Source organism: Gigantopelta aegis, chromosome 4 (genome assembly GCF_016097555.1).
Source record: "Gigantopelta aegis isolate Gae_Host chromosome 4, Gae_host_genome, whole genome shotgun sequence".
NCBI lineage: Eukaryota > Metazoa > Mollusca > Gastropoda > Neomphalida > Peltospiridae > Gigantopelta > Gigantopelta aegis.
This window is the reverse complement of record NC_054702.1, coordinates 112,092,815-112,108,510: the sequence shown is the minus strand read 5'-3', so window position 1 is coordinate 112,108,510 and position 15,696 is coordinate 112,092,815. Positions and strand designations below refer to the sequence as shown.

The following is a 15,696-nucleotide window of genomic DNA, read 5'->3' as shown; positions in this document are numbered from 1 at the left end:
GTTGTTTTGCAGCAGACACCACAAATGCCCAGAAGATCGAGAAATCCAGCAAGGAGGATGAACTTGCTGTGGGGAGTCCACCCCAGGACAACGAGTTCATCAGTGACACATTCGCAGGAAGCGCTATCAGTGAGGACGACATCCGCAAGGAAATAGAGCAGCTGCGGGTCACGGGGGACAACAAAGACTCTAACGAAGGTAACAGTCTGGAATCAGACAAGAACTGGCCAATAACGAAGGTAACAGTCTGGAATCAGACAAGAACTGGCCAATAACTAAGGTAACAGTCTGGAATCAGACAAAAACTGGCCAATAACAAAGGTAACAGTCTGGAATCAAACAAGAACTGGCCAATAACTAAGTTAAATGTCTGGCATCAGACAAGAACTGGCCAATAACGAAGGTAACAGTCTGGAATCAGACAAGAACTGGCCAATAACCAAGTTAAGTGTCTGGCATCAGACATCTTTGTTCATGTTTGGCATCGGACATCTTTGTTCATGTCAGGAATTGGACATCTTTGTTCATATCTAGAATCGGACATCTTTCTTCATGTCTGGAATCGGACATCTTTCTTCATGTCTGGCATCAGAGACGAGAACTGTCCAATAATGAAGTTAAATGCCAGGAATAAGATAAGAACTGTCCAGTAATGAAGGTAAATGTCTGCAATCAGATAAGAACTATTCGGTAATGAAGGTAAATGTCTGGAATCAGATTAGAATAGTCCAGTAATGAAGGTAAATGTCTGGAATAAGACAAAAACTGTCCAGTAATGAAGGTAAATGTCTGGAATAAGACAAAAACAGTCCAGTAATGAAGGTAAATGTCTGGAATAAGACAAAAACTGTCCAGTAATGAAGGTAAATGTCTGGAATAAGACAAAAACAGTCCAGTAATAAAGGTAAATGTCTGGAATAAGACAAAAACTGTCCAGTAATGAAGGTAAATGTCTGGAATAAGACAAAAACAGTCCAGTAATAAAGATAAATGTCTGGATTAAGACAAAAAACTGTCCAGTAATGAAGGTAAATGTCTGGAATAAGACAAAAACAGTCCAATAATGAAGGTAAATGTCTGGAATAAGACAAAAACTGTCCAGTAATGAAGGTAAATGTCTGGAATAAGACAAAAACTGTCCAGTAATGAAGGTAAATGTCTGGAATAAGACAAAAACAGTCCAGTAATGAAGATAAATGTCTGGAATAAGACAAAAACTGTCCAGTAATGAAGATAAATGTCTGGAATAAGACAAAAACTGTCCAGTAATGAAGGTAAATGTCTGGAATAAGACAAAAACAGTCCAGTAATGAAGGTAAATGTCTGGAATAAGACAAGAGCTATTCCGTGACAGTGAGGGCAGAAAGTACTTTTCTTTTCTCTTGTTTTGCAGTGTTGTTAATTGTGGGGGAGGGGGTGATAGAGCAGTTGATTTTTAACATTACAAATCCAGGTTTGGCAGAACATGCTAGCAACTGGTGTTTTTAATCTCTAAGTTCAATCTGCACCCACTACCATTGACAGTCATGTGTTCTCCCTTCATTTCTAGGGACACCGTTCATTCAGCTTACCTGTGCAGTTTGAACAAACAGCCCGCTGCAATGCTTATCCTGCAAATGACACATTTTACCACTACAATTCAAAGACATACTTTGATAAACAAAATCTTCTCTTTCAATAGCGCTTTATAATATAAATCTAAATGACTGACATATACAGGTATCATAGTTAAATAGCATTGTGATTACAATGAAGATGTGAAACTTGAAAGTGAATTTTATATATCACCTGATCCCTGACTTATACTGTGTAATCAAAACTGTTCTAGTGCAGGGAATGTATTCCTAAATGTGTTTCCATTGTCAAGTCCCACACTATCTCGCATGGTGTTGTGACAAGAATGGGTTTCCATTGTCAAGTCCCACACTATCTCGCATGGTATTGTGACAAGAATGGGTTTCCATTGTCAAGTTCCACACTATCTCGCATGGTGTTGTGACAAGAATGTGTTTCCATCTGTGCATGAATGCAGTCTCGAATACACGGATAGAGTCAGAAACCCCTGAATGTAGCTTAGTCAATGTTCATGCATAAAATAGTGCAGGATTTGTACATATTTCAAATATCTTGTCACATAATCTTTACTGCAAGACTGGTAAACATTTACTTGCCATGATACACATTTTGTCCATGATGATGGTTTTGTTGTTTGATTTGACCATGCAGACTCTGGAAGTGAGGAGTGGGAGAAAGCGTTGATGGATGAGCTAGTAGAAATGGAGAATTAGGTGATGTGAGTAGAATTGTGGGAAGGCAAACCTGGTTTAGTGCTCCTAGTAGGATCTTAGTTCAGTCGTCAGTGCATGTGGGACATAGCTGGCTTTTTTGGTAATATTTTTATGTTTTACAAATGCTGATAAACATAATATTTGAGTGCTTTGAAATGTTAGTTTTTGGTTTTCAGGGCTTTCTTGAATAAAGGTAATGTGAAACAAACTATTGTTACCACTTTTTATGGTGTATTTAAGTATCAACAAATGTAATTGTTTGCAAACTTGTGCAAGTAAAGAAAATACTGTAGGAATAATAAAATTAAATGTATTTAGTTATTTCAGTGTTTACATGGATGTGTTATATTTACTATTGCAAAGAATACTTCCTTTTTTTGCAGGGGGGGGGGGTGGAGGGGTCCAATACAATTTTTTATTTTTCATATTTTTATAAATTTTGCTTGCTTTCTTTTTTAGTATCCCAAACATTTTCTTGTGTAATTTTTGTGTGGTATATTGTGACCCCCACCTCTTTCACCACCACCATGACAACCATGACAACCATTGCCACCATCATCACTTCCCTAACAATATTTGTGCCTGTATGACATGCAGTAGTCTACAAAAATCAAACATTCAAATTTATTATGATAATATCTTGTTGAAAATTTAAATAATGTCTTCATGCTTGAAGTGCACACCTAGGTTTTGTCAAACGGTTTTTTCTCTGTCATTGTCTATTTTCAGAACTGAGGTACCAGTGATGTATGAATGTAAATGAATCCATGTTGATCTCCATCTGTACTTTTTCATACAAAACACATTATGATGCATTCTGTTTGTTAAGAGGATTTATTTCAACTGGTTCTTAGATCTGTTTTCATATTTCCTCTTCCCTCAGTATGTCTGTATATCCATGAGATATTTTATATCATTACTCTGGAAAATAAATTTTTGAGAAAGGTGGACAATTGGTTTGTACAGTGAAGACTTTAAATGTTTAAACACTGGACAGAATGGCGGGTGATATTTAATAAACATTTCTTTCCAAAGTTGTTGGAATGCTAGAAGGTTGTATAGGTGTGAAAATTGTCAAAGTGTTTGGCATTTTTAGACTTACATTCCATTTGCAGACCAGACAGCAGCTATTCATTCAGAGATGAACAGTTTCCAGATTTTTTAATTGTTTGTACAGTGTTTCTGGGTTTCCCTCCTATTTTGTAAAAATTTATTTATATTCATCGTCCAAAACTTGTGATATGGTTTCGGCTGGTGCTTTGCATACATTCTCACTGGGGGAGGGGGGCATTTTGGACCATGGTGCAACTGTAACCATAGGGCCAGTCTCAGTACTCACCACCAATATTAAAATTTATGATTCTTTGTTTTTTCAACCTGCTTTCATCTCAGTTAATTGTATAAGCACTGAAATGATCATCGAGAGGATTCCATGACGGTGACCTTTAGTTTTCTCTTTGCTTCCTTTTAGCATGTCAGACAAGAATGTAATAATGCAAGATATATATCTCAGTTAATTGTATAAGCACTGAAATGATCATCGAGAGGATTCCATGATGGTGACCTTTAGTTTTCTCTTTGCTTCCTTTTAGCATGTGAGACAACAGTGTAATAATGCAAGAGATATATCTCAGTTAATTGTATAAGAACTGAAATGATCATCGAGAGGATTCCATGACGGTGACCTTTAGTTTTCTCTTTGCTTCCTTTTAGCATGTCAGACAAGAATGTAATAATGCAAGACATATATCTCAGTTAATTGTATAAGCACTGAAATGATCATCGAGAGGATTCCATGACGGTGACCTTTAGTTTTCTGTTTGCTTCCTTTTAGCATGTGAGACAACAATGTAATAATGCAAGACATATTTCTCAGTTAATTGTATAAGCACTGAAATGATCATCGAGAGGATTCCATGACGGTGACCTTTAGTTTTCTCTTTGCTTCCTTTTAGCATGTGAGACAACAATGTAATAATGCAAGACATATATCTCAGTTAATTGTATAAGCACTGAAATGATCATCGAGAGGATTCCATGACGGTGACCTTTAGTTTTCTCTTTGCTTCCTTTTAGCATGTGAGACAAGAATGTAATAATGCAAGACATATATCTCAGTTAATTGTATAAGCACTGAAATGATCATCGAGAAGATTCCATGACGGTGACCTTTAGTTTTCTCTTTGCTTCCTTTTAGCATGTGAGACGACAATGTAATAATGCAAGACATATATCTCAGTTAATTGTATAAGCACTGAAATGATCATCGAGAGGATTCCATGACGGTGACCTTTAGTTTTCTGTTTGCTTCCTTTTAGCATGTGAGACAACAATGTAATAATGCAAGACATATTTCATTCTTTTCCCCATATTTGCAACTGATATTTTTGCAACTTTTATTGAGTATGGTATAAATAAAGTCATTCTCATTATATTAGTTGGGGTTTTTTTTCATTTCACAGGCATTGCCAAGTATTACAGAAAATGTACAACTCAATTTAAAATTCTGTTCATGATTTTGTTGTTAACTTAAGTCCTTTGGGAAGAAAACCACTTTTGCTTCTAAATAACTCATGAATTTATGGCTTGATAACAATTAATTTTGACAGCAGCAAATATTTACAGCTTATGAGCATATCATGGGATTAATTCACAGTGAAGCTGAAACCATCACCATCCATGATAATCGAGGCTTGCACTGTGTTCCGTGATAGCGGTAGAATGCCTGCTAGATGCAGCTGTACTATCATGCAGTACAGTAACTCGTACCTCTCACACTCACGTCATCACTGTTTAGAGCCAAAGCTTTTATTCACTTAATTACAATGATGATATTCAAAACCTAGTTATCCTATGCATATGTTCACATTGACAGCAAGGCATCGTATTTCTGTTTGCATTCCAATGGCTGCATAAAGCCAGAATTAATCAATTAATGTCATGATTGTTTAGCTCCACATGGAGACCTACTTGTAGAACATCCAGCTGACATACATTAACTTACAATTCCCTTTTCATCTTAGAATATAATTTTAAATAAAACCCTGCCAGAAATGTTCTTGGTGGGTGTGGATTGAATTGCACGTTCTCTTGCCTAACCTTTTAGCTCTACTATGTTGTTCATCAACACAGTTTCTCTCATACCGATTTATCCAGTGACTGTCCAACATTTCTTTTGAAGTCCATCTTCTACAGTTTTGATTGGATTGTTCTAAAACTTGTTACAATGATCTTCTGAGACACTCCACAAATTAATAGAGAGATATTTAGGAAATTTTGAATTTAAAAATGTATTATTTAAATTGAAAATTTAAAGTTAAAATGTTACCGGTAACTTCCAATTTAACATTGAACTTTTGAAAGTCTACCTTATAGAGTTTTGATAGGATTATGCCAAATCTCAATACAATGATTCAGTGGCAGTCTTATGTTCACAAAGTCTATCTTGTAGATTTTCAAATTTAAAAGATTTCAATAAAAATTTAACATTCAAAATTTAAAAGTTTATCTTGAAATAGTGTTTTGTCAGGATATTTTTGAAACTTGGTTAAACCTTGTTCCCGCCCAGATTTATTTCACAGCAGTAAGTTACTTAATATATGTGCTGTTGTGTTTTTAAAGAAAGAAATGTTTTATTTAATGAGGCACTCAACACATTTTATTTACGATTATATGGCATCAGACATATGGTTAAGGACCACAAATATATTGAGAGAGGAAATCCGCTGTCACCACTTCATGGACTACTATTTTCGATTAGCAGCAAGGGATCTTTTATATGCACCATCCCACAGACAGGGTAGTACATACCACGACCTTTGATATACCAGTCGTGGTGCACTGGCTGGAACGAGAAATAGCCCAATGGGCCCATCGACAGGGATCGATCCCACACTGACCGTGCATCGAGCAAACGCCTTATCACTGGGCTACGTCCCGCCCCTGTTGTGTTTTTAATGAAAATATTCAATTGTTTTGCTTAAATTTTATACGATAACTAAATATTATGATTCAGACAGTGTATAATTCAGGACTATTCCGAATGAACATGGAATCATCTCAAAATATACCAATAAATGTTCCCTTTGCCCATTTTTATCAAACTTCTCTCCCTTCCCCTGGAAAGTGAGAAGTCACTTGTACACAGGGTTGCCACAGGTCAGGGAAAAGTCAGGGAAATTCAAGGTCAGGGAAAGTCAGGGAATTTTACAGCTGGACAGGGAAATTTGGAAATTTCTGTGAAAATCAGGGAATTTTACAGCTGGACAGGGAAATTTGGAAATTTTTTAAAAGTCAGGGAAATCCAACCTTGGTCAATGAAATTTGGAATTTTTTAACAATGTTTTATGAGTGAAATGATGTGAAAATATGATAGACTGACAATTGTCACTTGGTCCAATCATATATGCTACTGTCCCACTGTGTTAGATGGCTATGGCAATCTTCTGTATTATTATTATGCAACAGCTTATCTTTGAAATTGTGCCTTATTTAATAATATTAGCCGATCTGCTAACCAATAGACAAAAGGGGATAAAACTATTCAAAATGATAATTTAAAACATTCAGTTTGAAATTTAAAGCGCTATGGTACCATGTTTTTTAAATTAAAGCGCTGGGATACCACAGTGCTATAAATGGCTGTGAAAAGGCCTGTTAATATGTGCTGTTGGCTGGGAAATTTTACGATATTGTATTTTATACCCCCACAATGAGTTGCGGGTACATGTATACTGGAATGAGGTTGTCCATTTGTCTTCCATCACAAAACTTAGTTTCGTAAATTTTGGATAACTTGTATTTTCTTTGACGGAATTCCACACGTGCATTTGTATGGCAATCATCCATTATTCTGTAATTAATCTACGACCCTTGTTTACAGCGAGATCAAGGTCACAGACATAGAATGTTCCAACATTTAGGGTTGATTAATAAAAAGTCTCGTAAATTTCGAATAACTTTCCTTTGAAGGTATGTCATGATATTTCACATATGCGTAGTTCATTCTGGGTCACGGCCATTGCGGGGGTATTCCATAAGCACTTGCTTACTGATAAATCTAGTTGTGACTATCATTGTAACAGATAAACCAACAAAGAATGATTGTCAACCAATGTAGTGCCCGTGTTCATGTTCTTTCTAATAAAATAAATCTTGTAAATGGTAGCCCACGATGATGAAGCCTGATATTCAGTGGTAATGGAGAATGTCTAGTAATTTTTCACTGCACATTCTATACTACTCAAAAGAATTTAAGGGTCAGACGATATTTTCGACATTATTTTCTGAATGTCAATTATATTAGCTAGACCATAATGTCACGCATGGTATTGTTCCATTTTGACGAAAGTGGGTCTAAGCAACCCATAAATGAATTAAAATCCACTGTCATTGACACTGTCGACTAGTTCTAATGGCGAAAACATGCTTACATTTGCACGTAAATTAGGGCGAAAGCGAAAGGTCTGCTAAGTGCCCATAACTAGCTTTTTCACAAAGCGCTTCATTTGCACGCTTTGCATGTGTATTCCATGTTCCCAATGCTGAATTTCCGTATAATTGGAGCTTGCGTTCGTGTACGGTGCACACTCCAAATTCGACAATGGTACGACGTCAACTGACTATCGAAGATCGAGGAAGGGCTATTGCTTGGCTTCAGGATGGCAATACGCAAAGAAATGTTGCTCTGAGACTTGGTGTCAGTCAGAGTGTCGTTGGCCGACTGTGGCAACGGTACCAAGCAACAAATTCTGTTCGAAATCGTCCACGTTCGAGAAGACCCCGAAGCACTACAAATAGAGAGGACCGCTACATCACCAATATGGCTCTACGTCAACGCACAACCACTGCACGCCGATTACGTGACAATCTGCGGACTGCGACTGGAACTCGAGTGTCTGATCAAACCATACGCAATCGTCTGAGAGCCGTTGGTTCTCCCAGGTCTTCAACAGATTGGCGGCGGGGCAGTTCTGCAGGATGACAATGCCAGACCTCACCGCGCCAGGGTGGTAATGGACTTTCTCAGACAACAAGGTATCGCCAGGATGGATTGGCCAGCATATTCGCCTGACTTGGCCCCAATAGAGCACGCCTGGGACGAATTAGGCAGGAGAGTTCGGGATAACCATGCCCCTCCGGCCAACCTTCATGATCTGGGTCAACTTCTTATGGCAGAGTGGCAGGCCATTCCCCAAGAGTTCTTCAGACGTCTGATCAACAGCATGAGGCAACGATGTGTCGAGTGTATTCACGCCAGGGGTGGATTCACACACTATTAAACGAATGTTCTAATGTGTAAAATCCATGTTTGACAACCTTCAACTTTGACAGCATGTCATGTGACTTTCTTGTACACAGTGACGTTTATTTGGGTTTTTTTGTAAATATGGAACAATAAATTAAATTTTTGGTGTAGTTTACATCATCAATCTAATACACTCTGAAACTTATTTGGTTATAAATTTTTGACCCTTAAATTCTTTTGAGTAGTATATTAACATTTCATTCCATTTCTCTTACACATTATGCATAGTAGTAAGTACCCAGGGAGTTATTCATGTCAGTTGTTATACCATGACAAGAAGTTAACTGCAGTCAGATTGTCTGTCCATGTATCCATAAATATGGACACCATTCCAGCCTTTGTGGTAAATTGTGTATACACCTTTATCCCTATGATTAGCTGCATTGAATGTTCTTGAAGTTCATATTTTTGTGATACATTTGGCTGACTTTAAACCATTCCACCCCGATATTTCTGTCATCAAGGCCACAGACCTGCTGCTAGTCTGTCAAAATTCATTTTGAGGGGTATTCTGTAAGCACATGCTTAAGGTGTTACAACACTAAATCGTTTTGCTATATAATTTAACCAAAAATACCAAATATTGACAGTCTCTGCCACATTCAATAAATATTAGGATCCTGCACCACCTACTTACCCATAATCTGCAACAATGTCTGCAGTGGAATTTCAACAAAATAATCATAGGTTCACTTACTCCTAAGAAAAATTAGGGATTTTTATTTTTTTATTTGTCCAATAACTAAAATCTGGTAGGAAATGGTGTCAAACTAACCTCAACAGGTAGTACTAAACCAAATAACTTCCGGCTGGGTCAAAGTTCGAGGTGCACCCAACTTTTGATAGAGAAGTGAACACCACAAGTCCTGTGATTGGTTATAAATGTGAGTGTGTTGGTTGTAAACAATAATAGTTTCATCTGGGTAAAAAAAATATGCAATTTTATTTCATCTAGTACCAATGTGTCAAGTAGCCTTGTGCTTGAAACATGTATGGGGTACCTGTAAAAAAAGTACTCGAATTTTGTGCGGAACTAGGGTAGTCATAGACGCTACCCGTTATCTCAGAAACGAGCAGCTTGACCCCCAATTTTTTCTGATTCACTTTAAGTGTGAGGGGTGGTAGTATTTATATCCGTGGTGTTTATGTCGATTGATACGCTGCAGGTAGGAGTTTTAGCCACATGTGTTACTATTGTCGTCTATGGGATTTGATTTGGTAGTATACACCCTAGAGCACATATTCAGTGCATAATAAAAAATGTTATGATTTTGTCATTTTATTTAATTAAACTATACTGGTTGATTAATTAGCCATCACTCGACCATGCAAGTTCACAATGACCTTGACCTTGACAAAATCTCTGTACATGGCTCTGAATGGAGTTTGAATCAAAGTTAGCACTGAAGAAAAGTTGGTTTTGGCCTATAATTCATACTGTAAAGATTTCAATAATTTCTTTTTACATGGTATTTGACTTGCCATATACAACTGCTCTTAAATATGGTATTATATATAGGCAACCTGAACTAAGATTTTAATAGCAATTTATTTTTATATTAAAAATAGCATGTGCCAATAGTGGGTTAATGTCTTTAGTTCCCATTAACATTGTTAATTTTTCATGTATGAAATTCTGAAAACTCAAATTTGTAAAGAACTTGATTTTTATTGTCATTTTGACATATGTATAGGGTGCTAAGTTATATTTTAGACAAATTTGTAGTTTTATGCAAAATTTAAAGTAAATTTGAAGAAAACTTTACCAAAAAAATAATTAAATTTGTTGTCACTATTGTGCCTTCTGTTCTTATTTATACATAACAATAAGGTTGTTAAACATATACTTAGATCTCCAGAGCATTTTTGTTTCTTAATAATCACTTAGTTAGCTCTCATGAAGAGCATTTTGAGTTTATACTAGATTCAGAACCAATTTTTTCAGATTTGATTATCTGCCTTGGATTAAGTTGATAATTTATTTTATTGTTAAAGCTGTATTACCTAATGTTACTAGCTAAATAAAATGCTGGACTACAGATTGTAGGAATACATCCAATATACATACTGTATTCATCCGGATTAGAAAATAATGCAAGAAAATAGATGTTCAGGTGATTTTGTCATTTAAAAATAGCTTTTTTCAGTAATTAATCAAAAATATATGTGTGAAAAATGCATGATAATTCCAGATATGACAACTATTAAAATCTCCTACTACAGTAGGCTATAAATAAAATATAGTCAGGAATATTGGTGGCTGCCAATGGTTTTGATGGTTCATTATGAAAATCAGCATGGCCGATGGATTTGAAATTCCCACACCTGGTAACTTGAAGACACCCACACCCAGCATACAGGATTTCTTCCCAACACTAATGTTCAGGACATTAAGTCATTACTTCATACAGGTACAGTCATGTTTGTGTTTCCTTCCTCAGACAGTGTATTGTTTTAATACTGATATTTCTTTGATGTGCCTGTTAAGGTCTTCATAATCTAGGGGTCAATCAAGTGCATGTGTTTTAATGGAATTCTTTAAAGGGGTAGAGGTACTCTGACTATCTTTGTTGTCTCTACATATATACCCGAGTACACACACCCAACTGAAAGTAAATATCTTCAGGAGTTTTATTTTAAAACATTTTGTTGTTTAATATGACATATTGCACTTGTACAAAACTATAAGCAATATATATGCCTTTTGAGGTGTACATTATATTAGGCTGCACTGTAGAAACAACAGTTTCAGTGAGGTTGTCAGTTTATGTCAGAATACACCAGATCCTGTTTGTCATAAAGACATAGCTGGACACTTTTTGAAAATGTATGTTATCAGTATAGGTAGTACTAAACCAAATAACTTCCGGCTGGGTCAAAGTTCGAGGTGCACCCAACTTTTGATAGAGAAGTGAACACCACAAGTCCTGTGATTGGTTATAAATGTGAGTGTGTTGGTTGTAAACAATAATAGTTTCATCTGGGTAAAAAAAATATGCAATTTTATTTCATCTAGTACTAATGTGTCAAGTAGCCTTGTGCTTGAAACATGTATGGGGTACCTGTAAAAAAAAGTACTCGAATTTTGTGCAGAACTAGGGTAGTCATAGACGCTACTCGTTATCTCAGAAACGAGCAGCTTGACCCCCAATTTTTTTTTATTCACTTTAAGTGTGAGGGGTGGTAGTATTTATATCCGTGGCGTTTATGTCAATTGATACGCTGCAGGTAGGAGTTTTAGCCACATGTGTTACTATTGTCGTCTATGGGATTTGATTTGGTAGTATACACCCAACATGTGTCTTAGGTGACATGAAATACAAATAGATAACCATCTGCAAGCAAACTGTTTCTGTATCCCTACAAATCCAGCTTACCGTGTTAGGAACTACTTATTGTATACACCTTCGATGGCTTCACAGGTTATTTGCACTACTAAGACCTTAAGCTCTAAACAGTCAAGTATGTAAGTGTATTTTATAATTTATTAACAGTACAAGACATTGAAATATTGTACAAACTCTTGCTTGATACAATGCATTGTAACCATATCTAGTGTACATTATCGTTTTACCATAGACGTTGAGTATCGGGCTACCTGAGTGAGCAAATTTAAGAATTTTATATGATGACACCTTCATGATGAAGTTCATCTGTAAAAACTGTTGTACATGTTATAACACCCAATGTTACTATGAACACATAAAAAGTCAATTGTTTTACTTTAAATAACAATATATAAACTTAATCTAGATACATTTTATAAAATTGTTTTAATTTTAGCACAATTATTCGGTCAGGGAAAACTGAAGATGAGTCAGGGAAAAGTCAGGGGATTTTGAAATCTCATGTGAGTGGCAACCCTGGTACATGTACTTGGACAGCTCTAGACTGGATTTGATTTTGAAATCTCATGTGAGTGGCAACCCTGGTACATGTACTTGGACAGCTCTAGACTGGATTTGATTTTGAAATCTCATGTGAGTGGCAACCCTGGTACATGTACTTGGACAGCTTTAGACTGGATTTGATTTGAAATCTCATGTGAGTGGCAACCCTGGTACATGTACTTGGACAGCTCTAGACTGGATTTGATTTGAAATCGCATGTGAGTGGCAACCCTGGTACATGTACTTGGACAGCTCTAGACTGGATTGGATTTGAAATCTCATGTGAGTGGCAACCCTGGTACATGTACTTGGACAGCTCTAGACGGGATTGGATTTGAAATTTCATTGTTAAAATGTGATGTGTGGAATAAAGCTACCAATTATGGTTGAGCTAAATGTATTTATGTCTTTGTATATACATCGCTTGCACATTTAGTCTGGTATGTGTGACCAGTTGGCCACATTTGGTGCTATGATATTAGGTGTTGTGTATGTAGTTATGCCATAGTGTTAGATGGTGTTTTATTTATATTTTAAATATGTTCATGTCTTGAGGTCAGTTAACCAAAGAATGAATGAATTTTAATGACACCCCAGTATACAAAATAAATCAGCTGTTGGGTGTGAAATAATGTTAAGTGTATGTAGAGATTAGCTTTGTGTTTGTGTTTTCAGGCGATGTTGCCCTTGATGATGTTGCTCAGTGGGAGAAGGACCTCCAGCAGGAGCTGCAGGAATACGAGATGGTCTGCGAGGGCGTGGACGTCAATGACGATGACCTGGAGCGAGAGATCCTGCAGCAGATAGAGGACGAGGCATCGTTGTCATAGCAACATCTGTGGGTTTTACATTTTGCGCTTGTGTCCGTCTCTCCTATCTATCTTCAGTACGTGTGGGTGAACCTTTCTACTGGTTTATACATATGACCTTAACCATAATATATTGTATTTATGAGTTTGATGTTTCGTGGATAACCACATACAAGTCTTTATAAATCTGATGTTCATGGATACAACATATTGATGACATTGAAATGTACAGTGGTCATGCTTGGGTCCTTATGGTTGTACGGTTACCTGTGTTAGCTAATTGAGTTTAACTGGTTAGAAAGAGGTTTATTGTGTTTCATTATCGGACCATGCTATAAAGATAGATTTTGTTAATACTTGTTATGTTTTTAAGATGTATCTGTTCAAGTGAGGGAGTTGGAGAAAGATGTGTTGTTGCATTGCTAGTGTTTTCTATGTATCAATTGATATTTGCTCTAACAGCCATCTGCAAAATGCTATCATGTCTTGTAAAGAGCGATTAGGTAGCTATGTCTATTACGGGGTCATATGCGGTTATCAACATTATTCATGAGCATACAAACCCTACAGATAATAATGGTACGAGCTGACCTGTATTAGGCACCATCTGTCTTAATACTTCTCAAACCCTACAGATAACAATGGTACGAGCTGGCCTGTATTAGGCACCATCTGTCTTAATACACTTCTCAAACCCTACAGATAACAATGGTACAAACAGGCCTGTATGAGGCACCATCTGTCTTAATACACTTCTCAAACCCTACAGATAACAATGGTACAAACAGGCCTGTATCAGGCACCATCTGTCTTAATACACTTCTCAAACCCTACAGATAACAATGGTACAAACAGGCCTGTATTAGGCACCATCTGTCTTAATACACTTCTCAAACCCTACAGATAACAATGGTACAAACAGGCCTGTATTAGGCACCATCTGTCTTAATACACTTCCAGGCTGGTAGGTGCAGGGTTCATAGCCCAGTACTGGCTCCAATCCAGAGCGAGTTCTTAAGGGCTCAGTGGGTAGGTGTAAGGCCACTACACCCTCTTCTCTCTCACTAACCACTAATCAACTAACAACTAACCCACTGTCCTGGATAGATAGCCCAAATAGCTGAGGTGTTTTCCCAAGACAGTGTGCATTGGATCTAAGCACGGAAATAAGTTGAAATGAAATGAAAATGCACTTCCCAAACCCTATAGATAACAATGGTACAGGCTGCCTGCATTATGCAGTACCTGTCTTTAAGAAGCTACACTGATGCTAACATGTGGCTGTTTAACACGGGTCTACTGGTAGAGGTAGTGTGTGCATTCTAAGTGCATTGGCTGATCAGTGTGTGTGTGTGTGTGGGTGTGTTCCAGGATGATGTTAGTGGGTGGTGTTCATCTTGACACATACTACATACACTCTAAAAAAAACAAGTACAGATTTACATGGTATTTTGAATGAAGCACACAAACCAAGATATTGCAAAAGAAATGTGTTGTTTGTCCAGAGTGATACTGAACGCAGTTATGTGAGTAATAGATGTGTCATCCATTATCCAGTGTTACTGATTACCAACATCTTGATGATGAAATCATCCTGTATGTGACATTTGTATTTCATTTTAACTTCAGTTTCATGCTTATGTGCAGTTACCTTTCAAGCATTCTCTGTCCTGGACCCACATCTCAGCAGTCTGGGCTGTCTCTCCAGGATGGAGGGTAAGGGTGAGTTGTTTGTAGTTAGAGAGAACAGGCCTCAGCGTTTATTGGAAATACATGTACTGTCAGTTACATGCTCTGTACTCTTCAGAACCCATCACAAACTGTTCTTTGGTAATCATGATAATGGTAGATTATGTTACATAATAATGGGTAACAAACTTTCAGTTCTGTGATTTTGCCCACATGCTCTCTACATGTTTCTGAGACACTGCGTGAAATCCAGAGACCTGGTGAAGTCAGTGTCGAGGACTTACACCTCCACATAGAGCCCTTAAAACTCACTCTGGGAGTGTGTCGAGGACTTACACCTCCACATAGAGCCCTTAAAACTCACTCTGGGAGGGTGTCGAGGACTTACACCTCCACATAGAGCCCTTAAAACTCACTCTGGGAGTGTGTCGAGGACTTACACCTCCACATAGAGCCCTTAAAACTCACTCTGGGAGTGTGTGTCGAGGACTTACACCTCCACATAGAGCCCTTAAAACTCACTCTGGGAGGGTGTCGAGGACTTACACCTCCACATAGAGCCCTTAAAACTCACTCTGGGAGGGTGTCGAGGACTTACACCTCCACATAGAGCCCTTAAAACTCACTCTGGGAGGGTGTCGAGGACTTACACCTCCACATAGAGCCCTTAAAACTCACTCTGGGAGGGTGTCGAGGACTTACACCTCCACATA

The 15,696-nt window shown here is 37.4% G+C and overlaps 1 protein-coding gene across 3 annotated transcripts in view; it reads left to right on the top strand.

Moving 5' to 3' along the window:
• LOC121371795 (synapse-associated protein 1-like) overlaps window positions 1-15,458 on the top strand; it is a 39,264-nt gene extending 23,806 nt beyond the window's left edge. For 2 of the 3 annotated variants that reach the window (XM_041497948.1, XM_041497947.1), the window contains 2 exons: window positions 13-198; window positions 13,161-15,458. In XM_041497948.1, the coding sequence (XP_041353882.1) occupies window positions 13-198; window positions 13,161-13,315 (341 nt within the window). In that variant the 3' untranslated portion in view covers window positions 13,316-15,458. Of the gene's footprint in view, window positions 1-12; window positions 199-2,226; window positions 2,294-13,160 lie in introns of all 3 variants that reach the window. The other variant, XM_041497949.1, reaches the window with a different exon arrangement.
• Window positions 15,459-15,696: the final 238 nt, after the last annotated feature.